The sequence below is a fragment of the Garra rufa genome, chromosome 9, assembly GCF_049309525.1.
Source record: "Garra rufa chromosome 9, GarRuf1.0, whole genome shotgun sequence".
In the NCBI taxonomy this organism is placed as follows: Eukaryota; Metazoa; Chordata; class Actinopteri; order Cypriniformes; family Cyprinidae; genus Garra; species Garra rufa.
Genome location: NC_133369.1, coordinates 11669939 through 11697435, shown reverse-complemented (window position 1 = coordinate 11697435; position 27497 = coordinate 11669939). Strand labels below are relative to the sequence as shown.

General features: G+C 37.0%; 1 protein-coding gene across 2 annotated transcripts; it reads right to left on the bottom strand.

Moving 5' to 3' along the window:
• Nucleotides 1-1816: 1816 nt before the first annotated feature.
• Nucleotides 1817-26259, bottom strand: smarcc1a (SWI/SNF related BAF chromatin remodeling complex subunit C1a). Of its 2 annotated transcripts, none has more exons than XM_073846936.1 (28): nt 26060-26259; nt 24503-24622; nt 23426-23511; nt 23219-23300; nt 22985-23077; nt 22828-22897; nt 22615-22684; nt 21775-21850; nt 21493-21618; nt 21086-21201; nt 19996-20123; nt 19570-19629; nt 19438-19475; nt 19111-19229; nt 16590-16661; nt 16330-16443; nt 16067-16220; nt 15867-15977; nt 15704-15763; nt 15350-15608; nt 12757-12918; nt 9677-9729; nt 9263-9404; nt 7463-7620; nt 7148-7282; nt 5143-5407; nt 3415-3558; nt 1817-3295 (listed from the first exon to the last, which is right to left on the bottom strand). In XM_073846936.1, exons 1-28 carry the CDS (start codon nt 26243-26245, stop codon nt 3198-3200), a joined length of 3297 nt encoding a protein of 1098 aa, XP_073703037.1. In that variant the 5' UTR covers nt 26246-26259; the 3' UTR covers nt 1817-3197. The 2 variants fall into 2 exon arrangements, with proteins under 2 accessions (XP_073703037.1, XP_073703038.1); XM_073846937.1 differs by having other exon boundaries at nt 21086-21177.
• Nucleotides 26260-27497: the final 1238 nt, after the last annotated feature.

Here is a 27497-nt window from a genome sequence, read left to right as displayed (position 1 = left end):
AGCTGTAAATGTTTCACATGGAGGCAGTGGGGTGCCAAACACCAAGGTGACAAAATCTAATATATGAGAAAACAGCTTAAACCATCATCTTATATTGACACTATATGAAAGTCAAATCTGAGAATTTCTAGCCTTCCCTGTAAAAACCTTGAGTCCTGAATCTAATTTTAAATGGGTTAACTAATAAATGGCTAACTATTGTCCATCACTAATTCAAATATAATTGCAGTTCTCAGCCCAAATATCTCCACTGATAATTTTAGCTTTAAAATGACTATGTTCAGACTAAGCATAATGTATTAACTGTAGGGTAATACTACTGTAATATGGGTAATTATTTTAAAGCGCCAATCTTTAGGAAAAAAACATTGGGAAGAACACATGTAACCCCCATAGCTTATCGGGCACAGTCTAACACGTTCCAGCCCTCCACATGCTAGTGAAATCTTCCACATGCCGGATTATCCGGGTTAGAGATTACATTACATGGTTGTTATAATTCCTGCATGTTTTTTCCCCCTCAAAATACGAGTTATATCTCACAATTCTGACCTTTTCTGAGAACTGAGAGAGGAAAAAGTCTGTGAGAGAGAAATGTGAGATTGAGATGAACATCATAATGCAAACAATGTAAGGGCCATTCTACAGAACTGGTGCAAATTGCTGTCCCGCAACCAAAAACACATTTAAAAAAAAGCATTTAAGTATTAAAATCTTGGATGTTTATTAAGATTCTTCTATTTTCTATTGAAACCCACAATAATATTTAAAATATTAGTAATATATAAACTTGGCACTATCGAACACCTTATTTCTGTAATTATTATTTTTTTTAACTAAAATAATTCTATAACATCTCGCTTTTATATGTATACCACTGTTCAGAACTGTGCAAGCTTACCATGTGCTGAATAGCATCTTTTAAGCTAGGTTCAAAAGTATCTAAAATTGTCACTACCGAAACTTTTGGTGAAATTTTCGGTAGTGACATCTTTTTTGGGTGTTATCCCATAGAGTTGTCACTACCGAAACAGTCATGACCAAAACATGTCATCATTGTTTCAGTAGTGACAAAAGGGAACACACAATCCTCTTATTTCGGGGAAGTAAACTATGTTAGTACAGTTCTGCAATTTAAAAAAAAAAAATATTTTAGTATGTTTTAGCAGTGTTTTAGTATGCAAGTTAAAATTCAGCATTACTGTCACTCCCAAAAATGTGCAGTCACTACCAAAACATGGGCTGTTTTGTCAAAAATAAAAGTATAATGAATTATCAACTAACATGTTATGATAGTTTTTGGTTCAATATGTCCTTAACTTTGAAATCAGTATGACCAACTTTTTGGCTTTTACAAAGAAAAATAGGACTCAAAATACAACAAACATTAAAAATTACACTTGAAATAATGCTAAAAATGTAATTATGGATTTACCTAAAAAAAAAATAATAACAGCAAAAAAAAAAAAAAAAAAAAATTTACAATCTAGATGCAAGCAAAATCTTAATAGTATTATTTTAATTAGAAGGATTATATTGACCCATGTTGTGGTAGTGACATATTTTGGGAGAATTTTTTAAATTAAGAATTTTATTTTTCTTCCTGATTTTAGGATGAAAATCACATTTTTGAAAGATTCATAGACTCTTATAAACGCATCAAAATGGACAAATAAACCAGTGGAATCGCTAGAACTGAAACAGAAAGCAGTCTTACAAAAACAAAACCCACTTTATTTAGACAGTGTTCAGGTCTCAGTATCAATGTGCCGGGTAAAAATGAAAAGAGAAAGCTACAAACTTCCAAGAACAGTGATAACTGAGTCTACACAAACTTTATTTTCTTAAAAATACATAACCATAAAATAAAAAGCAATAAAAGATATATATGGGGATCGGGGAGGGCAGGGTTTAACCCCCTTGTTTTTCGGTGATACACAGCCTGGAAAGTTTTGGAAGAGGAAATGCGTGTGTATCTGCTTGTGTCTCTGTGAGTGTGTAGTGTAGCGGGGCGGGCCGTGTTGAAGTGAGGGCTTGGTTCACCTGAGGAGGAGGAGGACGACAGCCTCCACACAGCAGTAATGCAGCAGTCACATGGGCACACACAAAGAAAAGATAGAGAGAACAGGCATAACAGGAAGAGAGAAGGAGAGAAGAGAGGTAGTAAAAGTGAAAGAGGTAGAGCGAGGCGGGGCAGCTACTCTGTCAGCACCTAAGGGAGGAGCACAAAAGGCCAGCTACACCTAAGATAAGCAAAGTTCCTCCATCACTTCAGTGTGATACCATATATACGCCTCCATTTGCATTCACAAAACGGAGGTTTTTAATGTGTGTTTGTGTGTGTTCGTACATCTGCACAGTATCCAAAGCAAACAAAGGTTAATGCGCATGTGGGTACATCTCTAAAAACAGCAGTTTGGTGCGCTCTCGTTCGGCGATACAGTACTCGGGACGGCTGAGCACTCGTGGCGGTGTGAGTTACGATCTCTCGTTGATCTCTGGGTCACAGCGTGGCTGACCAAGCAGAGTACCATAAAGCAAATCTGCTTCACACACCGTGCACAGATTGAATACAATTGCACCGGCGAGGTAGATTATCAGCTAAATGTGATGTAAATATTAAAAGGAAGCTTGAGGAAGCCACCAGGAACCCTGCTGAAATGAATACCGCACCACAAGCACATAAGGCAGCGGACAGGTTCTCTGCATGCCACAAGACTCCAGAGGAAACGGGACGCTGCGGACCGGCTCGTAGCTACAGTGTGAATTCGATCTTAGAGCGTTTAGTTTACTTGAATTAGCACAATATACACATATGATTCCATCAGTCACATTACAGGGAAGAGCCAGACAGCGAATTCCTTCCTCAAGCACACAGGAGTCTGCGGAAAGCTCTCGAAAACAACACAGAAGAGAGAAACAGAACAGAAGCCAGTGCTATTACTAGCCAAGAGACGCGGGAAAGGCAGCACTCTTGACTTTGTGCCCTGAGCGTGTGAATGTTTACGGGTGAGGAGGTGAGTGCTCAGCTCGATCGAGAGGATTTAGAGATGACCCACCCATCAGCAAGGCGAAACTACAGAGGAGCGACGACAGCAGGTCTGCGGGGATCCCGGATTAATCCGGATTTATAAGTCGAATGCATGTGTATCTGCGTGTGGATGTGTACGTGTGTGAGGGGACGGGGAGGGAATAGTTTAGTTTTCAGCAGCACGAGGAGGGGGCGCAGATACAGAAGGTCCCACTGGGCCAGGGGGCATCCCATCAGGCTGTGCGGTTGGAGGTGGAACTGGGTCTATAAGGAGACAATGATGTTTTTAAAAAAACGCAGCCGAAAATATATAGAGAGCCCTGGATAAATGTGCCATGCAGGGGAGCAAGAGGACAGGATCTAGTGACAGACTGGATACTCACACATGCCGTTGGGTGGTCCGGGATGTCGAGCTCCCATCATGGGCGGCATGCCACCCTGCGGGGGTCCAACTGGTGGAGGTCCAGACATCATTCGGCCTGGCATAGGCTGACCTGGCATGGGCTGGCCTGGTCCAACCATTGGTCCTGAATGAAGCAAACCAAACACACTTGAAAAGACCATACTCGTATTGACCAATTATAGGTTTGTAAACATTCGGGAAGAATGCGCATCATGGTTGCAGAACACTGATACGATACAAAACAGTTGAGATTTAAAACAGATTATAGATTTCATTATTAAAATGTTCTCCGCTTATTACAAGAGCTTGTCACCCAGCGTTAAGCACTGTTATCCAACAAAACTGACATTAGATAGTGGGATAGTCTTACAGATACAAAACAGGGATGGCGTTTTTAATCTGGTGAAGCCACCCTAGGTGTATACGACCTCTTTTTCCAGATGAATGCAATCTAAGTTATATTCAAAAATTGACCTGGCTCTTCCAAGCTTTATAATGGCAGTGAATGGGTGTCAAGGCTTTTAAGTCCAATAAAGTACATCCATCCATCATAAAAAGTGCTCCACATGGCTCCAAGTTGTTAATAAAGGCCTTCTGAAGTGAACCGATGCATTTTTCTAAGAAAAACATCCATATTTAAAACTCCGTCACCAGTCACAATTTAGAAGTACAAAACAATGATTTGTAAAGAAAAATGTCTGAGGAATTTGATATAAGCCTATAGACCTTTTCCTTCAGTAAACGATGAGTGCCGCCATTACGAATTCTAATGTCAGATTGGATGTTCTTCCGTTCCGGTCTCCATAGGAACCATTCAAATAGCGTCCATCTGTTTTTAATGTAGCTAATGTTGGCAGCTTTGTGTCATCTACACACTCATTAAACTTGTGACACTCATTAAAGTGACGGCGCTATAGAGCCATGTGCTTTTTAAAAACATTTGAATAGGTTTAACATTAGATTAACAGCTTGGAATATACTACTTTGACTAGAAACACTGGAGACCGAAAATGCAAAGCATTCTTCAGGTTAAGAGTCAGGCGTAACTTCCGCATTCAGGAAAAACATCTATAACTTCCGCATTCAGGAAAAACATCTATAAAAGCAGATTATCACGTCCTACGTCATCTGCTGAAACACCATTCTTGTGTCAACACGCGTACAACAGTTAGTGGAAGCTAGAGATTACAGTTTGTAAAGTTTTAAATATGGATATTTTTCTTACACAAATCATTTTGCTTTTAGAAGGCTTTTATCACCCCAGACCAGTGTGGACTACTTTTTATAATGGATGGATGCACTTTTTGGGATTCAAAATCTCAACAGCCATCCACTGCCATTATAAAGCTTGAAACAGCCAGGACATTTTAATATAACTTGGACTGCATCCATCTGAAAGAAAAAGTCATATACATCTAGGATGATGTGATGGGATAGTTGAACTATCCCTTAGATAAAAAAATAAAAAATAAAAAAAAGATCAGTCAAATCATGTAACTCGACTGTCATAAATGCAGTTGAGCGCAGGACATGCTTGATATTAAAAAGAGCTGTGTTAAGCTCCATAAGAGAACTCAAGCTGTTCTCCAGGTGGCTTTCTGTGGGTGTTATTAAAATACCTATAATAAATATTAAGTAAATATATATATAAAAAGAGCAACCAACAGAAGACCTCAAAGAAAACCAGAAGATCATGGTGCGTGCTGACCTGTCTGAGGGGCATGGTGGGGACCCATGGGATGGTGCATGGGGGGAAAACCAGGGCCGGGGTGACCGGGATGTCCCGGGTGCATGCCTGGAGGTGGGCCGTGGGAAGGTGGGCCATGTGGAGGTGGTCCGTGATGTCCTCCTGCATTCTGCTGTGCAGCTGCCTGCTGCTCCATCTGCTGACGAGCCTTCATCTCAGCGTACTTCAACTGTTCCATGTGGAACGCCTGTCGCTCTGTCAAAAGCTGCTGCCTCTGGAGCTCCAGCTAAAAAAAAAAAAAAAAGAGAAAAAAATTGTTAAATCAACTCAACAAAACAAAGTTAAAATTGATTACTAAGGCTTTATTCACACAGCACACCATTTCGATTTGTTTCTCAAATCCAATCATTGGAACACATTGCCTGCACTTATTTGCAAGCACTCTAATCGGATCTATTAATTTGGGCAGCCAGTTCTTTGATATAAATTTGTGACCCTGGACCACAAAACTTAAAAATAGTCTTAAGTAGTACGGGTGTATTTCTAGCAATAGCCAAAAATACACTGTATGGGTCCAAATTCTAAATGTTTCTTTTATGCCAAAAATTATTAGGATATTAAGATGTTCCATGAAGATATTTTGTAAATTTCCTACCATAAATATATATTACAGTACAGACCAGAAGTATGGACACACATTCTCATTCAAATGAATGAGAAAGTGTGTCCAAACTTTTGGTCTGTACTGTATATTTCTTATATATAAATATTTTTTGCACCCTCAGATTCCAGATGTTCATATCTCGGATCACGGCCAAATATTGTCCTATCCTAACAAACGTCATACATCAATGGGAAGCTTATTTATTCAGCTTTCAGATTATGTATAAAGCTCAATTAAAAAAAAAAAGTTACCCTTATTTGTGCATATTGTGAAAATCTATTAATAAAAAACAAATATAAATTCTATATACTGGTTACACATGCCATCTTTATGCTGTAGCTTCAGAAGCATAAGCAAATGCCCACCAGAAGAATGCATCACAAATACAGCATGAATCCGATTTGTGCCACTAAAATGGAGCAAAAACGTTCCAGTGAGCAGAAAACATTTTGCAAGAACAAACCCTTTTTGTGTTTTAGAAAAACAGCGGTGGCGATAGCCTGTGCAGAAGTCTCCAACGTGCTTAACTAAATATCAAAGCTGTATTTTAGTTAAATTATGAACACTAGAAGAAAATAAAGTACCACTGGGCTGGGCTATATAAAGACACATCCTTCATGCACTATTTACAGCAGCTAAATTGGGTTACTATCTTCAGCTACATTTGCTAAAGCATTTTGCAGAGCTCTCCAAATCTCTAGTGGACAGCGCCTCTGGTGTGCATATGACTACAGAATACAAAAGAACAAGCACAGCACAAGCAAAGCGGGTGTAAATCACAACCTCATACTACCACTAATTAGTAGCTATTGCTACACTGCTATAAATAGAGGGGGAAAACACAAACGCATTGACTGTACTGAGCAGAGGGGCAAAATTAACTAACTTTATCATTTTTTTTGGGTACAATAAAAAAAAAAAAATCACAACAGCATTTTATTTTTGAAAGGTGAATTTAAAGGGAACCCTGGGTATTAAGACTTATATGGCTTAACATAACAAATGAAGGTCACTTCTTGAAATAGGTAGCAGAAAACCTATGTTTTAAAAATCCACATCATTTTATATATATTTTGGACTACAGGGCGCCATTATTTCGATAATGTGAATTGGCTGCACTGTTACTTTAACCTCAACACAACTCGGAAAGTAAAATACTGATACAGTGCCACATTGTGCGGCTTTAGGTTGTAATTTTTAGTCGGCAACAAGAGAAATTATGCAAGTCTTCACTGCTTTTCCTAGTGATAAGAAGAGAAAAGAATGGGAAGATGCCTGTGGATGAATAAAGCTTCCTAAAGACCAAGTCTTTGTTCTCTTTAACAAGGTGACATGTGCTTGATAACCAGATTCAATACTTACTGCTTCTTTCTCACGATCCATGATGGTCTCCAGCTCCTCAAAGTGCCTGAGTTTGAGCTCCAGCTTCTTCATCTGAGTCTCTACCAGCAGAGCCACGAGAGATTTGATCTTCCTCTCTTCCACTGCAGCCAGGTGCTGAGACAGAAAAACAACAGCGCATGAAATCAAGTTAGCCGCCAGGGTGATAAAAACACTGATTGGAGACAGCTGCACAAAGCACACAGTTACTGTTGGTGCCAACAAAGGAAGTTAAAGAATTGATAAACAATAAACCCAGTCCCTGTTGAGGTCTGAGGTGTATCTGGGATGCATTACCTTTGCCTTGGTGGCAGCAGAGGCCAGAGCAGCAGCGGCAGCAGTGGCAATGTTGCCCTCTCCGATATCCAACTCAAGCTTTTTCTTTCCTTCCTCCTTCTCCTCTTCAACCTCCTTTCCTTCCTCTGTGGTCTCCATGTCTTCCTCTTTGTCCTTTTCTGAAACATGATAAAAATATAAACTCAGTCAGTTAAGAGCATAATAAATAAAAAAACCTTTCTCTTCCCGTATTAGTGGGCGCAGCCATTTGTAAATTTTATGGGTCTGGCTTCCAGTCTCATCTGCGTCCAGCTATATTTAGCTGCATAAAACGGCTTGTTTTGCTGCTTGATATTGCAAATGTGTGTGTCTTGCCATATTGTTTTAATGTATTATCTTAATTACGAGCACACTGGTTTGTAGTGCAAACAGTTTTACCATTTACTGCACGTTGTTATTCTTGTTTTTGTTCTTATAGCAGCTAATAATGGTCACATTACAGGGTGTCTACAGGTTTGACCAAGTTAAATTTAAGACATTTTAAGACTTTTTAATACCATTTTCAAACAAAATTTAAGACCAAATTGAAAGTCCCGCAAAAGTCTAACACAAAACTATGAAGATATTTTAAATTATTATTTTATTTAACTGATTATTCTTGGGAATATTCAACAGAAAACACTATTCCAGAAGAAGAAATTATTTTCTATTCCATGACAAAGTCAAGGCTCTCACACACTTTGAAGCCAATGTAACAGTGTAACAAACACGGATTTTGAGTCATGGATCGGATCATTTTTCGGATCAGCAAAAAAAAAAAAAAAAAAAAGTTTGTTTTTTCCTAATTACTGAATGCTTACTTTAGGTAGGCTACTTCTCATCCACAGCAAAAACTACTAGCTGAACTAAAGTTCAGTAACAAAACAAGAACAATTACACAAATGACAAGTGTAAATGAATACAACAAAGTTAGTAATAAAATCAATAACACTAGTATTCAGGAGGGGAAATTTAATAATTAATTGTAAAATAACTAGTGTTTCTCACTGCAGGTATTTATAGGACGCTGTCTCTTTAAGGCCAAATGCCCAAACCGAATACTGGCACGCATCTCTTTCTCAGCTGTTTCGGTTCACTGAAGACATAAACGACTGTTAAACAGAATACCAAAACGGGTATCAAGACATGACTTGGTATGTACGTTTCCGTTCAAATAGCATTTAAAGAGGAATCAATCTGTGTGAATCGCGCCGCGCGCCTCTCTCTCCTCTCTCTCTCTCTGCGCGTGCTCGCGCCAGTTGTGTGCGGCAACGTAAAAACATGTGCTAATTATAAACTTTTACTCTATGATGGTTAAATTTAACAGCTAATCTGCGATTCAAATGCGTGTAGTTGGGCGGAAACCCGCTAAATCTGGCAACACTGAGGCGTTGTCAAGCAAGCGCGTGTCTAGCAACAGAACAGATTTAGAACGTGCGCAGGAGATTCTCCTCAAAACGATAAACTTTTCCTTTTCAAAGTGTAAAAAATTTCAGACCCTTGGATTTAGATTTAAGACAAATTAAGACATTTAAAGGCCTTATTTTAGGACAACGGAATTTAAGACTTTTTAAGACTTTTTAAGGATCCGCGGCCACCCTGCATTAATCATGTTTGGTGTACATTTTCATTAAAGTAGAAATGCTTTTACTAAATAGCATGAACTTGACTAACTGCTTCACTTCCACTTTAACAGGCATAAAGCAGATTTCTGCCAGCTTGTGTCAGATTTCAAACAAGCTCATGAGCATTTGCGGCCGCTGTGGCTATCGCTGTCTGTACCTGCTGTCTTGGATTCTCCTCCCTCACTCTCTTCCTCTTCCTGTGGCTCAGATTTCTCTGTAGTCTCATTCTTTTCCTTCTCTGTCTCTGTCGGCTTTTCCGCAGACTCGCTGGGCTTCTCTGCTTCATCCTTTGACTCCGCCTGCAACAGATTAGATGAGGAATGGCGAGACGTGAGACAACATGAGACTAGCGAAATGCAAATGAAGTGGTGGTACAGATGACTATATAGAAAGTGAACTTTGAAGAACTGGACTTGATATGAAGACCCAGGCTGTAAAAAGGCATATTGCAAGGAATCCCAACAGTGTTGGGAAGTAATAACCACTTCTGAACTGATTCCGATCAACCCATAAACACAAGTAGCAGTAAATGTATCTGGCTAAGGCTTAGGGTGGCAGGGCCATATCTGACCTTATCAGGCTGGGAATCCGAGTCAGTGTCCATCTTCTCAGTCTCTGTAGGTTCTGCAAGTAATAGAAAAAAAAAAAACAGATTAAAACAAATGCAATGTGGCAGAGTGCACTGGAAAAAAATGTAACCTAAAGACAATAAGTAAACTACCAGTCAAACGTTTCTGAACAGTGAGTTTTTTTTAAATGTTTTTTTTAAAGAAGTCTCTCATGTTCACCAAGCCTGCATTTATATAATCCAAAGCACAGCACAAAAAAAAAACAAACAAAAAAAAAACACAAAAACAGTAAAATTCGGAAATATTTTTTACTATTTAAAATAACTTTTCTATTTGAATGCATTTTAAAATGTAATTTTTTCCTGTGATTTAAAGCTGAACTTTTAGCATCATTACTGTAGTCACACGGTCCTTCAGAAATCATTCTAATATTCTAATTTGCTGCTCAATTTTATTTTTATCATTATCATAAGTTGAAAACAGTTGAATACAATTTTTCAGTTTTTTTTGATGAATGCAAAGAACAGCATTTATATGAAATATAAATTTTTTGTAGCATAAATGTCTTTATCTTCATCACTATTGATCAATTTAAAGCATCCTTGCTAAATAAAAAGTATTAATTTCTATAATTTCTTTCCTAAAGAAAAAAAAAAACATTATACTGACTTCAACTTAGTGTATATAGTGTTACAAAAGCTTTATTTCAGATAAATGCTGATCTTTGGATCTTTATATTCACAGAATCCTGAAAAAAATACCGTTTTAAATATTGATAATAATAATAATAATTAGGGGTGGGCATAGATTATTTTTTTTAATCTAGATTAAATCTTGGAATTAATCTAGATTAATCTAGATTAAAATGGCTAATTTGAATTCTGCTGAAGGCATTCAGAATATGTGTGCTACCCAAATAATGACTTAAAGTCTTTGAGAATGGATCATAAAGCTCATAAAGCTGTTCTATGATAATTTGTTGATGAAAATAAATTATGTTCAATTAGATGTACTTGTGTTTACTAACTAACTAACAATGAAATTATTTTTTCTACCTATTAGATTGTGTTTTTTTTAACGTCAACACCTACCCAACCCATTACATGTTACACCATACTTTTATTTTGACAGGTTGTCGTGAAGTTTGTGTCATACAGTATGATATGATGCTAGTTTTCATAAAAATGAAACGGTAAAAGTGACACTCACAGCAGTTTGGGAGATTGAGTTTATCTGTTCATGTGAGATGAAAATGCCAAAAATTACCGGGAGCGTCACGTGTGTTTCAGTATGCGTGTAGTAAAAGCGCGTCTCCACCATTCATAAATACAGCTAGCCAAACGGAACATACCGGATTCATATTAAAACGGTCTTTTTGCATTTCAGTTTTCACATACACTAGTCCATATCGCGATTTGAATTAAGTGACAGACCAACATTTGATTTATGAATCCAAAAAACGACGAATTTACGTGGCATTTCGCTATAGTAGATTCGGTTTTTATGAATGGAGGACGACGCGATCCCGTCTGTGTTTTGGCGGAGGAGACGTAAACGCGCGACCATATTCTATAGTCTTCGGTATACATCCGCGTTAAACTATCAAGGTGAAAGTCATCATAGCTTGCGTAGTTTAGACCCAGCTCCCAACCCAAATTTGAGAATAGATTAACGGCGATATTTTTTTTATCGCGCGATAAGAGTTTCACGTTAACGCAGCACGTTAACGCCGATAACGGCCCACCACTAATAATAATAATAATAATACTACATACAATACTGTTTCTTGAACAGAAAATTTGCACATTAAAATGATTTCTGAAGGATCATGTGACACTGATTTCAAAGCTGTTTTTTGCACCATTACTCTTCACAGGAATAAATTACATTTTAAAATATATTTAAATAGAAAACAGTTATTTTAAATAGTAAAACGTTTCAAAATTGTACTGTTTTTGCTGTCTTTTAGATCAAATAAATGCTTTTAAAAAAAACATTAAAAATATGTGTTCTAAAACATTTGACTAGTACTGTATATCTTAGAAAATACTTCAACTGCAGTAAAACACTGCTTTCAGCAGAAATTGATTTTCATGAGGTTGTCAATAAGTCCCTCTTAATGCGGCCCGTATCTGCCTAAAAAAAAAATGTTTTTGAAAGCAACCTCTCCCCAAGGCTACACTAACTTAGCCAAAAACAAAGTAAAAAGCAATACTGTAAATTATGATTTAATTTTAAATAACGGCTTTCTCTTAATTTAAAAAAATGTAATTCATTTCTGTGATTTCAACAGCCATTACATCTGTCTTCAGCATCAAATGATCCTTCAGAAATCATTCTAATATGATGATTTGGTGCCAAAGAAACATTTAAGCTGCTTGATATTTATACAGAAACCATGATTTAAAAAAACACTTTATGCATCTATATAAAATTGATTTGTCAACCTAACTACATAAACATTAATTTCTCAAAAAAAACAAAACAATAGCCTGACAGCACACAGATAGCAAGGAAAAACCCAAAACAAAACAAACCAGCCATTAAAGAAGAGTACAGCATGGTCAACTGAGTGAATGACCTTATGAACAGGCATTAGAGCATCAGAGCTGAACAAAGAGTTGTGGCATATGACGCTGGAGCTTTTAATAAGGTACGTGTGGCAAAGCCTGCACTGGCACACCATGTCACACTAGGTCACTCCACTGACCCAGTTTCAACCCCTCCCACGTCTGTGCCCCATCTGCCAGCGCTGCATAAAGCCATCGGCTACCATTGTATGCAGTCGCACGCTCTGCCTCCAGTGTTGCGCTGTCTCACACAATTAATGTATTTTATACAAGGTCTACATGGTTTAGAAAGCTGTGTAGGTGAGATAAGCATCAAATACTTTTTTATTTGACAATAATTGTTATTAAATCATGACAAGCCCATGCACAGCTGATCAGGGTCATTGGGTTTGTCTATTTGTCCATAAGTACTGATCTGATGCCACCTGGTGGAAGGAGCTAAAACTACACAGAAAACCCACCCATCAAAGCTGTTAATTGAGTTTTCCTATTTTCACCGTATGCAAACTTACCAGTCTTTTCTGGTTCCTCAGGCGCTGTACCGGCAATGCCACTGCTCTCGAGGCCAAATGCAGGGTCTACTTTTCCTGTGCTGCGTGCGGCCTCCTGTACCTTTTTCACATGAGCCTCCACCAGCTCTGTGGGAACCTCTTCACGCACACGCGAAAACTCCTCTGCAAATGCAATGGACAGAAATACCATCTTAAAATGCAGACAATAACACATTGTTCGTCATGAGTTGAAATGCAATGCAGAAGTAGTTTTCTTTGAATTTGTGAGACTTTCAATTCATTAGCTGCTATTTATAACTAGAAGGATAATTTTTTGTGCTACAAACCAGTGTTTATAATTACAATAAATTAAAGTTATATAATAATTAAGGTTGTGGATTACACAGGTAAACTGGGTGCCACAGTTCAATAAACAAATTAACATTGTGTTACATCTTAGTCACAACATCAGTATTGTAATTTTTTCCCCCTCATATTCAGCAATGAAACTAGCTCCAAACAAAGAAAGCCACAGGAGAACTGTTGTGCCTTTCCAAGAAATACACAGTGTTTTTTGTTACTAAATAAGCGGTTACAAAGCTTGTCACTTCCTTAGTTTCTGAATGAATCAGTTGTTTGAACGAATTATATGAATGAGTCACACATTAAGACCGCCAGTTGCTGCCACCTACTTGCAGTTTTAGTTTCATATTTACAGTATCATTTTAATTTAAAAAATATATATATATATAAATTACATTTCAATATTCAACACAGACATTCCAGTCATTACTAGAGAATTTACTGTATAACGCAGAATGTGACAGAATTTGCCACATTTTGGATGAATAAATCAAAAGTAGGTCAGTAAACTTAAATCAAAACGTGATATGGACTAGTGTGCCAATATTAAGCTGCAAATATACTGTTTAAGTATGAATCCTGGATGTTCTACGTATAAATATGTGAATGAATGGTGCAGACGCACGGTTTTGTTTACTGCACACAAGCGTTTTTTGCCCATGCCACCTCAATATGAGTACATTAATACAAACAACATCTAAAACTGCTCTGAGTGTCATTTAAATCAGTCTTTTATGGTGTCTTTGGAGAAAACCCAGTTATGTCATATACTAACAGAAACCCTTCAAAATAAGTTCAGTTTAGACAGAAATATATTGTTTAACGTAATGATGGTACTACTGCTAATATTAAAATTATTATTAAGAAACCATCGACAAATTCAGAAAAATTTAAATACACAGTATTTCTGGAAAAAAATATATATATACACATTTTATTAATGAAAGCAATTAAAAATGTAATGAAACCTTTAAAAATGAAACCAGAAAATGATTGGAAAACAATTTTAAAAGTAAAACTGAATTTGAAAAAATATAACATGTATTTCATAGGCCTTAAAAATATTTGTTTGTTTAACCTTTAATAAACTAATTATTTTTTTATTATTATTTTTAAAAAACTTAAACTGTGTAGATTTTATGATTTCAATTAATTAGACATGCTTTTTGATAGTTTTTTTTTTAATTTAACCATTAAAACAAACAAAAAAATTCAGAAAAATTAAAATGGAATTTGGGAAAAAATAAAATAGATTTCATAGGGGCCTAAATTCATTCATGCCACTTCTGAACAGTTTGGTTAAATACTATCTTGGGCAACGATTAGTCACGATTAATCGTATCCAAAATAAAAGTTGTGTACATGACATGTGTATACTGTGTATATTTATTATGCATATATAAATACACACACCTGCATGTATACATTTGAGAAAAATATGTTATATGTTAATTATACTTACATATAAATTATATGAATATAAATATACAAGTGTAAATATTTTCTAAATATAGACTGTTCGTGTTTGTCATATATATATATATATATATATATATATATATACACACACAAATATATACAGTACACACATGTACACAAAAAGTTTTATTTTGGTTTGATTAATCGTTGCCCAGCACTAGTAAATACCACTTCAAATGCAGATTCTGAAATAATTTGTCACACTGTATGCCTAAAAGTTTGTGTAATATATTCTTTTAAATCGAAATGTGATGTAAATGAGATGTGTTTTTAGACAATCCCTGTCTTGAACCAGAAAAAAACTGTTTATGGGGTTAAAAAGTATATAAATTGTAATTTAAAAAAAATGATTAAAAAAAAAAAAAATCAACGATTGTTTCGCTAGATAAGACCCTTCTTCCTCAGCTGGGATCATTTACAACCGCATTTGGGATCGTTTGAAGCCGCATTTAAACTGCATTTTGGAGTTTCAAACTTGGGGCACCATAGTAGTCCTCTATATAGAGAAAAATCTTGAAATGTTTTCCTCAAAAAAAACAATTTTTTTATGACTGAAGAAAGACATGAACATCTTGGATGACAAGGGGGTGAGTATGTTAGCTGTACATTTTGGTTCTGGAAGTGAACTTCTTTACCCCAAAAGATCTTCTCAACCCAAATTGATGTGCAGTTATTTGATTTGAGATCGACACCAAAGCCTGACACTGAAGTAAAAAAAAAATGGCCACACTCATTTAAAATAAGGTTGATGCATCAAAACTTGACAACATACCAAGAGCTGCTTTAGCAGCAGCTGCCGCCACACGTGGGTCAACCACAGAGGCAAGGAATGCAACAGTGCTCATGACGGGATTTCCTGATTGGCTGAAGGGAATCGGCTGGTAAGCCAAAGGGCCTAGCGAAGCTTCAGAGCTCTCCAGGTACTGATCCTCTATGGGCAACCGCAAAAAGTGCAAAATGCACTCATCTTGCGTACGACTGCCCACGTGCTCCGAAACCTTATTCCAGTCATCCTTATACATCTCCAGAGCCTGAATTAAATTTAAATAACATTATTAAAAACAAAACAACATGAAAGGAGAAATGTATGATGCACACCGTTTTAGTTTAAAGATTCAGATCTCACCTCCAACAGAAGCAATGTTTCTTGCTCAGTCCACTCTCTGCCACCTGCCGCCCCTTTACCCTTTAAGGCAAGGCACATGATCACATCAAGAAACTATAAAAGATTAAAGGAAAAAAAAGCAGTGACAACTTCCAAGTATTAGGTCTGGTATTAGACAACTTGCCTTGGGATTCTTCTTTGAGTAAATATCTGTACGAAGGCCAAAGTTCTGCAGGTCAGTTGGCTTGTCTTTGCCCTTTTCTGGGAAGTTCAGCATCTGCTGAGCAGGGGGAACCTGGAATGAAAAGCAGAGACTTTATTGCAACTGTTTCACAAGAAAGCTTGTGCCTTCTGGGAATCAAAACGGAAATAACCCCTGTTCACCTGTGGGGGGCGGTGGTGCAGCGGCACCAAACCAGAGGGAGTATCAGCCAGGACGTTGAAATGTGGTGTTGGTGGAGGGCCCATGGGGAGGGGTCTGCTCTCAGCATCAACCTGGTAGTTCACCAAACCCCACTGCTCCAAAAAGGCATGCACTCTGAGGAAAAAAAAAGACAACACTGAAACAACTAAAAGAAACAAAGTAATTAATGCGAGGCTCTCTGCATAATATTTGAAAGAATTAAAAGCTAAATTAAAATTCTGACCTCATGACCGCACACACATCTCCAGTGAGGTTTCTCCTACAGGAGGTGGAGGTCAGGTACTCCTGAGGATTCAGCCGGTATGTGTCAATCATGAAGTTACGATAAGCCAGATAGCTAAGGAGAGAGTAACAAACAGGATATAAAAGTTGAGACAAAAAACAAAACAAACATGCATCGTAAGAGAACCGCAAAGAAACGGGTGGATAATATAAAATGTATGAGATTTTAATGTAAATTAAAATGAAAGGGTGCAAACTTACATCTCTGGAGTCTTAGATTTGTTTTTGCCATTAAAGAACTCTGGCAGGGCACGCCTCTCAATTTCATGTATACTGGTAAAAAGAAAAGAAAAACATGAATATGCAATGACATAGATAACTAAGAAAATGTAGAGTGGGCTTTTTCAGATTCCAAATTTAATTTTTGGTTAAGGTGGGATGTCATTTTTACCTTCTTTAAAAATAAAATAAAATAAAGAAATACATTCCAGCTTAACTAAAAATTAGGGGTGGGAATCTTCAGGCACTTCACGATCCGATCCGATTCCGATTCTGGGAGTCACGATCCAATTCCAAAACGATTCTTGATCTACATTTTTCCCCCAATTAATTCTTCTGCTGTGCAAATACAACTTTACAATTTTAAAAACATGTAAAATTGCAGTTTATATGCTTTTTGTTTATAGTTGAAATCTCTGTAAAAGTAGGTGTGTCAATCTTCACTGGTTTCAAGATTCAATCTAATTTAATTACTGTTTTCATTATTAACCAAATATCGTGATGCTCACATTCTTAGTTTTCAATAGTACTGCACATGGCTACATTTTCATATGTTTTATATCAAATTTATTTTGTGCCAATTTTACTTTATTTTTTAAACTATATAAGCAAGGTACTTTTTAAAACAATTACTTATTTAAAATAGGGTGTTCTTTAGGTATCTGAAAGTTTACAGACAATAGTTTTTCTTTTTTCCTCAGCATTACTGCCGTTTTATTATTACTGATGAGATCATAGACAGGCAGCTTTAACAAACTAATGCACAGCAGTGGCGAACGGTGACTTTTTTTTTTTTTTTTAACCAGGCATGCTTAGTGCTAAAACCACCAGTAATACCAAAAATAATTATATCTTTAGATTATTTAGAAACCAATAAAATCAGAGACGAAATCATATTTTAATATTTCCTCTTTTCCCTGTTTATTACCTATTATTTAAAAAAATTATAGTGGACTTTCACATTTTGAATTGTTGAGAAATTATGATAATATACAGTTAGGATGTTCAAACACAATATGATTTTCGGCAATCAGGATCTGGCAGCAACAGTGCGTTTTTCCGCTTGGGCGAGCGCTTCGCGGACAGCTTACCCCGCGAATAAAGTCATGCTCATGACAGAAAAACAGAGAATGCGCATCAATTCTGAGGAGTCGAGGAAGATGCGGAGAATCTGCTTGCCCGGAAGATTCTATCTCAAATAAGGGATCAACTTATAAGCATGTTTATATTATTTAACACGTGAACGCAGTCTCTCTGACAGGCTGGGTATGCGGAGCATTAGCAGCTTATATGGACGGAACGCCACTGATGCACAGATCTATTTCGATATATCAGATGTTTTGTCCTGCTCTAAAAACATAACTGACTGTATGTACAGTTTCGTTTAAAACTATTTGAAAACGCAAGTGCATTTAACCGCATCTGCAATCGAGCTTTAGGACGAACAAACACAAAGCGCACGCGAAAGTCTGTCAGTGCATCTAATAGTACTGCATTCCAGACGGCAGAAATGAAAGCATAACTTAAGTAAAACACGGCGGGTGGAAACACACCATGTCAAGCAGTGCGCACGAGTCTCACAGTGCAAATGCTGTGCAATGAAGCAGGCAGCGTCTCTAGCGCGCACACCTGCCATATGCGGAAAAAAAAACAAGCTCAGAATCGATTCTGAAAAATTAGGAATCGATTCAGAATCGTTGAAGAGAGAATCGCGATGCATCGGAGAATCGATTTTTTCTCCCACCCCTACTAAAAATTGTTCTCTAAACCAAACTTTGTCTGTCTAATTTGTCTGCCAGGGGTCCAACCTCCAAGAGGGCCACAGAATGACTGCAGTTTTATAATAAGTTAAATAACTCTTATTTAATGTCATACTTTATTAAAAGTGTAAAACTACTTCATTGTAAAACATTTTTATACTTTAATTGTCATTTTAAATTACACTATTGTTTTGTAAAAAGCTGTTAAAATCCCCCCCCCCCCCAAAAAAAACCAGCACCTTCATCACAATTATGTCAGAACATACCAAAGGAAATATTACAGCATATGTGACCCTCGACCACAAAACCAGTCTTAAGTAGCATGAGTATATTTGTAGCAATAGCCAACAATACATTGTATGGGTCAAAATTATTGATTTTTCTTTTAGAGAAAGATGTTCCATGAAGACATTTAGTAAATTTCCTACTGTAAATATATCATAACTTAATTTTTGATTAGTAAAATGCATTGCTAAGAACTTCATTCGTACAACTTAAAGGAGATTTTCTCAATATTTTTAAATTTTTTGCACCCTCAGATTCCAGATTTTTAAATAGTTGTCCTAAAAAAAAAAATTACCCTTATGACTGGATTTGTGGTCCAGGGTCACATATGAGGGAAAGTCTTCAAAAATTGTATTGCAACAAGTCAAAACGGTTAAGAACCACTGTTCTATAACACAATTCCATTCAAACAAGCTCTCAAGACATTGTTACAGCACATGGAGGAAGAGATATGATACCTGTTGTAGTCAAACCAGGCAGCATAGCTGGGTATAATGATGTGATGGGTCTGTTCGGTCACGTTGTCCTCAGAATCGATCAGGCGATTGACTTCTGTTTTGCTCTGTTCATCCTCCTCCTGTCAATCACAGTTTGTAAAGACTTTCAGAACAATTTGACTCAGTATAAATGGCTTGGCATTAAAGTCATAAATTGATAGACTACTCAAAAAACAACTTATGCATATAGTGCAAGGGCTGTTACCAACAAAAAGCTGTGCATCTGATGTAATAATGGAAAGAAACTTTACAAAAACATAACTGGATTACAATATGAAGAGACTGTACCTTGCCTCCAGACGCTAGCGAATCATCTTCCTGGTCATCTAAGATGGCAAACAAAATGAATGTGATTATTTACATGTTCTCTCACAAGATATCACATTCATACCCAGAACAAATCAAAAGCAGAGTACTTACCTAAATCAGCAACTGTTCCACCTTTCACAGGTGTGTTCTCACTGTCCTTTTTCTGATTGACTGCAAGCAAAAAGGCAGAAGACATTAAGCAAAGCAGCTGATGATGATGCATCAGACAATTCAATACAATACAATTTAAAAGCTTTCAGTGTAAAGTAGGACAATGAAAGTAGGGCGCAGCGTGTAATAGCAGTGTCTATTTTAGCCATGCACTGAATTGCCATCCATCCAGAGGGGCTTGCATATAAAAAAAAAGTGCTCAGAACTATGAAATGAAAAGCACTGAATAAAAAAGTCTAGTATGCACAGTATTCTTCTAAGTCACTTACTAAGTGTGCTACTGATAACAGGAGACTTGCATTCTTTAAAAAAAAAAAAAAAACCACCACCTGTTCAAATAAGATACTACTAAACAAAAAGACTGACCATTTTTTGGCAATGTAACTTCCTCCATCCCTGGCACAGGGGAGGGATCTTCCAGGTCCTTTGTGAGGTCTTCATCCTGCTCGTCATCATTTTGATGTCCACGGCGCCTCCCCTGTGATCCAGGATTGCTGTTTAAGGTAAATGACTGAGAATGTGACATTTAATTTATACAAGAAATGTTTTTCAAGTAGCAAATCAACATATTAGGATGATTTCTGAAGGATGCCATTAATTGTAAAAGCCCAGTGAGATTTTTGTTTGCACAAAGAGTGACAACAGCCAGTGCTCCAAACAGAGATCTGATCTCATCATGATGTCTGTCTGGTATCACAAAGAAAAAGAACAAACCGAGACAGACTAAATCCAGAAGAAATGTGGCAATGATTCCAAGATGCTTTAAGAAACCTACCTGCAAAGCTACAGTACTGTTAAAAGTTTTAGGTAGTTGTGTAAAAATGCTGTAAAATGAGGATGCTGTTAAAAATACTGTTATAAATACACTTTTTCAATTAAATTCTATTAACTAAATAAATCTACATTTTGTGTGATCACCCTTAACGTTTAAAACAGCTTTTGCCATAGGTGCACTTTTTGCATAGGTGCACTTTTTCAGGTGGCTTTGCAAGAAGTTTTCTTGAAGCATCTTTGAGACATTACCACAGCTTTTCTGGATTTAGTCTGTCTCAGTTTGTTCTATTTCTTCATGTCATTCCAGACAGACTGGATGATGATGAGATGGTTTCAGACTCCTTGTGCAAACAAAAGTCTCGAAGGATTACTACAATTAATGGCAAAATGAATGTTTGGAAATGTAAACTGATATTTCTTACTAACACACTACAGAAAAAGATAGAAATAACTGACTTAAAAACATTTTTAGCTGGTGAAAATAGTGTTGTAATTATTTTGGCCACCACTGTAAAATAATTTTTTTAAAACATTAAAATAGAAATCAATTATTTTAAAATGTAATATATCATAATAATACAGTTTTTAACTATTTTTAGCATAAGAGACTGAAAAACATTTTAAACATCTTACCGACCCCAAACATTTGAACTGTGGTGCGTATTTATATTTAGATAGTTACCCTTTCTTGCCCTTTTTGCGGGACTCTGCAGGGGTGCTGGGTGGGGATGGAGAGCGCCTCCTCTTCTTACCGGCAACCAGGGACTTGCGGTCCTTGCGATCGGGTGTACGGGAAGACTGATCAGAACCATGGAGGGGTGAAGGATGAGAGAAAGAGCGAGAGAATGAGAGAATGGAACGGTCTTACACACAAGGGGGAAGGGGGAGCTGAAGGGATATTTGGGCGGGTGGGTGAGGTACGTGAGGGTGAGGTAGCGAGGAAGAGCTTTAGAGGATGATTGACAGACGCACAGACAGTGACAGAACAAACCCTGCCGAGACCTCGAAGGGTCTGGCTTGGCAACACAACGAAAATCTGAACATGCACCATATCTATTTCTTCAGCGCTTATGTCTTTGGGTCTCTTACCACTTCCTCCCCTGGGAAGATCCGCTGGCGGAAACTCACAGGCTTCTTGTTCTCATCCACTTCGTAATCTTCCTCATTCATCCACTCGTTGAAAGCATCTGTGTCGCTGACCCATTTTGCATGCACCTGAGGGGATCGCAGAGCGTACTGAGAAAAGGCTGGAAAACTGAATCTGTCTGTACCACTTACAATATGATTCTGCTTTATACTGTAAGGCTTTTGAAAAGTGTTTATTTTAAAACTGTAAATTAGGGAACATCAAAACATTTACAGATCCCTTACCCTCCAAGGTTTCTCAGAGCTTGGTGGATCCTCAACATCTCCATCCACATCACTTGTTGATACCCATGTGTCATAACTGCAGAGTTAAACAAGCACAAAGTTATCATAAGAAAAACTGATAAATAGACAACATATAAGATCTTAGATAAACAACATTTAGCTAATCACCTATAAATTATATAACGTTTTCACGACGCGCCATCAATCGGCCATATTGGCAGCACTGAACGAAACGTGCATATTTCGCTGATTATTGATGCTGAAATTGTCATTTATTGTCATGTTTTGGGCTGTACTAATCGGTCAGACATGGAAAACACTTGGGAGTACTATAGACTGCCAAAAGTTATATCAAGGAGAAGAGTGTAAAAAACTGTCTGAGGAACCAAAGGCGTTTGTGGTTGGCCAAACTGAACCAGGATTTCCAGGGCAAAAATCTTGACAACATTCATGCTTGCTCTTATTTACAGTCAGGTAGGTGAAATATTAGGCTAATATTTTAATTAATACTTCTCGTACGTATCTTTACCACCTATTAACTTTAGTTTGTCAAAACATTGCACCCTTTCCTGCTTACGAAGTCCTTCCCTATATGATTTATCAGCTTCCACACATTTTTTTCACAGGTTTAGACAGCATAAATTAGTAGAACAACATATTCAGTAGTACAATAACCATGCAAGCCATGCTGTTGTTTACATCCGAGTATCTCCAATATGGTCGTGCATTCGGGTAACTGAGCAAATCGTGACGTAAGCTGCAAACCCTCTATATAAATTAAAACTTTTTTTTTTTGTTTCACACAAACATACAGTATGTGTGAACATACAAACTACCAACCTGTCAGGGTAATTGCCCCAGTGAACCAAAACTTGCTTGTCTTTGCGCATGACGGGACGTAGCCATTCCTCTGAAAGACAGAAGCAGAATTTAAAAGTTAAGTAAAAAAAAAAAAACCTATAATGTCCAAATAAAAGAAGTGATTGAGGAATGAAGATAGGATAAGACTTTAGTTCACTCAGAAGTCTTTTGCTTTAAAAATCAAACACCAACCTTCTTCCACCTGGGCTGGGGAGGGGTAAATAATATGAGTGGCCTTTGACTTATCCTCAGTGATGGTTCCCTAGAAATGTGAGTGAAACTAAAACATCAGAGAAGTGCAAAGACCACAAATTGAATTTCAACAACTTAACCGATCATCGCTTTTTACCTGATGTCTCTTAATGATGTCTTTGAGCTTGTTGGCTTGTTTTTGCTCCATGTCAGACACAATGTACACAATTGGTCGGGTCAAAGAGTTGTTCTGAAGAAAAGAATGAGATATGCATTAATACATACAGAGAACCTTCAATGTAACCACATATTCAGGACAAAATAAACAAAGTACATTTACAATGACTCCTATTATATATCCACTAATTTGCTTCAGCACAAGGATCGCTACCTGAACAAGCGTCTTCTCAATGGTCATGAACATCTCCACATTTCTATCCATTCTGGATGGGTTCTGCAGATCAAACCTTCTCCTGAAGAAATAAGCACATCAATTAAACATATTAAAGCATTAGCTTTTAAGCATTACTACTTTGGTTGCAGTCATTGCAGGTATAATCCCAACTCTCTTTTTAACCCTTCCTGGGATTCTACTCACCAGCCCTGCTCACTTTTGAACTTGTATGCAGAACCCAGAATGTGGCAAAGGGCTCCTCCAGGTTTGAAATCCAAAAAGCTCTTTGCCTAGAATGACAAAATAATGATAAAATTTCACTTTGGTTTACAATCATGTAAAACTGTGCACATTTCTGCAGAACTGTACTTGAATTACACTACTAGTCAAAAGTTTTTGAACACAAGGATGTTTAAAGTCTGGATGTATACATTTATTAGATCCAAAGAACAGCACAAAAACAGTACAAATCTGAAATATTTTTAATATTTGAAACATGTTTTCTATTTGAATACATTTTAAAATGTAATTTATTCCTGTGATCAAAGCTAAATTTTCAGCTTCATTACTCCAGTTTTAAGTGTCACATGATGCTTCAGAAATCATTCTAATAAGCTGATTTGCTGTTCAAGAAACATTTTGCATTATTAGGTGGGGGGGGGGGGGGGGGTAAAAAAAAATATAGAAATTTATACTTTTATTTAGCAAGGATGCTTTAAATTGATGACAGACATTTATACTGTTACAAAAGATTTAAATTTCAGATAAGTGCTGTTCTTCTGAACTTTCTATTCCTCAAAGAAACTTGAAAATAATCTATTCAGCTGTTTTCAATATAATAAAATATACTCAAATAGAAAGCAGTTATTTTAAATAGTAAAACATTTTCAGAATTTTTTACTGTTTTTGCTTTGGATCAAATAAGTGCAGGCTTAGTGAGCAGAAGAGACTTCTTAAAAAAAAAAATTGTCCTAACCTTGGTAGTGTACATAGAGAGCATCAAATATGATCAAAAGCACCTCAGCACGCAATAGCAAACTTCATTAGTTCTTGTGCTTCAAACATATACTATATTTAATGTACTCTATTTATGTGCACTGATCAGTGTTTGTATGTGAATAAAAACTGTGCCTCTATAAAGGACTTGGATTTAACCACTCAGTTCCTACATTTGCTTGTTTTATGATCTTTGGACTAGCTTTAGTTGTGTTTGAAGAAGAGTGAAGCGTTATAGATTTGGAACGCGAACATGCAGCGTAAACACTGCAAATCCAGACTTACTGGTAGTTTGGTAAGGGCAGGATTGCTGACTCTACGCCCAAATGCATCCTCCTGAAACTGCAGCAACTGCACCACCAGCGCAGCCAAAGTTTTGCTTGTAGGAGAGTCCGTTTGGACATACTGCAGAAAAAGGAAAAGCCACAATAAATAGCAGAAAATCAATCAGCAGTGTCTAACATTGTGTATATAAATATATGATGTTTTCAGTAATGATACAAAAATATCCTCAAATTTTAATTCTAGCAATCATTACAATCTTATATCCGGCTGATAATACAAGGGGCATCTTTTTTGGCAATGTTGCATTCAACAGGCAACTAGGTGAGACACAGGGCCCACGACTGATCCAGATAGAAATTTGTGACCCATTCTCAATGCGAAAGTGCCCAAGCATGTTGCTCAAAAAAAGTTGCCTGGCAAAATTACTCAAAAAGTTGCTCTGTGCATCATCAGCTTGAACATCATACATGAACTTCATTCACAAAAGTGCATTACAGGAGACTATGGACTATGGGTTAAATTATCCAGTGCCAGCAAATATCTGCCAAAGAGAAACAACATGCATGCGTTACCTCTGCCTCAAAACACTAACAAAAGTCCCATGGCTGTAAAAACTGCGGTTTTCCAGAAAACCTTAAAGTACCATGTAAACACAATGACGGGTGACAATGTTAATTATTCTGTAGCACATGTATGTAACTAATGTGAGACCCTGGACCACAAAACAGCTATTTCGTACAATACAATGTATGAATCAATATTTTTATTTTATGCCAGGCATCATTAGGATATAAAGTAAATACCATGTTCCATTAAGATATCTTGTAAACTTCTCTCAAAACCTAATTTTTGATTAGGAATATGCATTGCTAAGAACTTAATTTGGACATCTGTAACGGGGCTTTGCTCAATATTTAGATTTTTGCGCGCCCTCAAATTCCAGATTTTCAACTAGTTTTATCTCTGCCAAATATCGTTCCATCCTAACAACCCATACATCAATAGAAAGCCTGTTTGTTCAGCTTTCAGATAACCTTTATGGCTGGGTTTGTGGTCCAGGGTCACCTATTATATCATTACTGATTCACAGTACCACCAGAACTTCTAATGAACCAACATTAGAGAACCAGTAAACAAACTCCAGCATAAACAACTGAAGCTTTGTGGAGAACCACCAAGTGTGCTCTTACTTTTAAAGCGATGTTCTTTATTAAAAAGAGAGCATGTCTCAAAAACGTTGCAAATAAAGACAGTAATAAGGCACATTTTTAAGACACAACCATCATTATGGCAGATCACGCATCTCAGTCACTATCGTTAGCACGGAAGCTAATACAACAGTCCACAACACTGCCGCTTAAAACATCACAAGAGCAAAACATGCAGACTAAAATGCCAGTCTGGAGCCTAAGCAACATCTGCACCACTGCTCTGATTCGAACCGTTCGAATAATCGATTGTAATAGCGAATAAACTACAGGTAAGCAAGCGTGCCGCTTCTTTTAGCTATTGTGTGATGCGCGCCCCCATTCAACGGGCGCCTCATGAGCCGCAGACCTTCTTATAATGTTTGCCGATCCACAGCCGAACTGTCTCCAACTGAGACACCGTTTCCGAGCTCTCCCAAAATTTGGAAGAAGGCCCTCCATCTTTTTTTCGTCCGATCGAGGAACCGGCGCCCGCCTGGCCGGCCGATGGTCCTCCGGAGCCCGTTCCGCCCGCTGCAGTCGCCGCTGTCGCCATTGTTTCTTTATTAGCGATAGAGGCTAGTCGGTGGAAAATGTTTTAAAACAACACTGCGGCTGCGCAACGGTCGACGCAAGAGTCGTTGGCTGAAGGAACTCTCGCGAGATGTCATTGTGTATGAACCAAACGAGATGTCAGTACATAGAACATGTGTGACCCTGGACCACACAACCAGTCATAAGGGTTCATTTTAAGTTTTCAACTGATGCATTGTTTTTTTAAGATACAACTGTTCGAAATTCTGGAATCTGAGGGTGCGAAAAAAATCTAAATATTGAGATAATCGCCTTTAAAGTTGAAAACATTTTCCACCGAATTAAGTTCTTAGCATATAACTTATCAAATTGCGTTTTGATATATTTACGGCAGTAAATTTACAATACATCTTAATGGGACATGAACTTTTTTAAATATCACAATGATTTTTGCCATAAAAGAAAAAGCGATAATCGATAAAAAAAAATTTCTGTGCAGAGAACATACAGAGGATAGATATACACTTATTTTTTTTTTATTATATATTCTACTTTCTTTTTAAAATTCTTAAATTAAAATATAATTTGGTTGAACTCGTATTCTTGATAATACAATTCGGATACAAAATATTTCAAATCAATGCAAATTAAATTTATAAATTAAACTAAATTTAATGCCCATTATGTAAGTGAAGTTAGAGGCCGTAATCATTACAGATTCAGGAACGATAGCGCTATCTAGTGGTAACAATGTCTAGTAACTGTTTCTTTTACTGAATGAATATTGTTCATCCAAAGTTTTTAAGTATCTTTACATCACCACTTCTATCCACAATATGGTTCTATTTGCTTCTCTTTTACCTTGATTTATATTTCTCTTGTGCTCAGATTGGCTAAAGATATCTACCTTATAATGACCATCCATCACCAACAGAAACCCGGAGATGACTGATTGAGCTCAAGGAAACGATTACAGCAACCCACTAATATGTTGAATGAACTTAAACACAGATATATACATTTAAAAATGTCTAGCTATTAACTAAATTCCAGTAATTATTAATTGGACATTATTATTTTAAGAAAGAGAGAAAAAAATCACAACAATGCAGCAAAATGTCTTATGATTAGGCTACTAAACAAATCAAGCTTGTTTGCCATTCCATCAGACTTGTGATTTTAGGCTTTTGCAGAATGCAACAGGCAGCATTCTGTTATTCTTGAGCTAATCATATTGACTTGACAGAGCCATTTTAGAGTTATGTTATTATTTT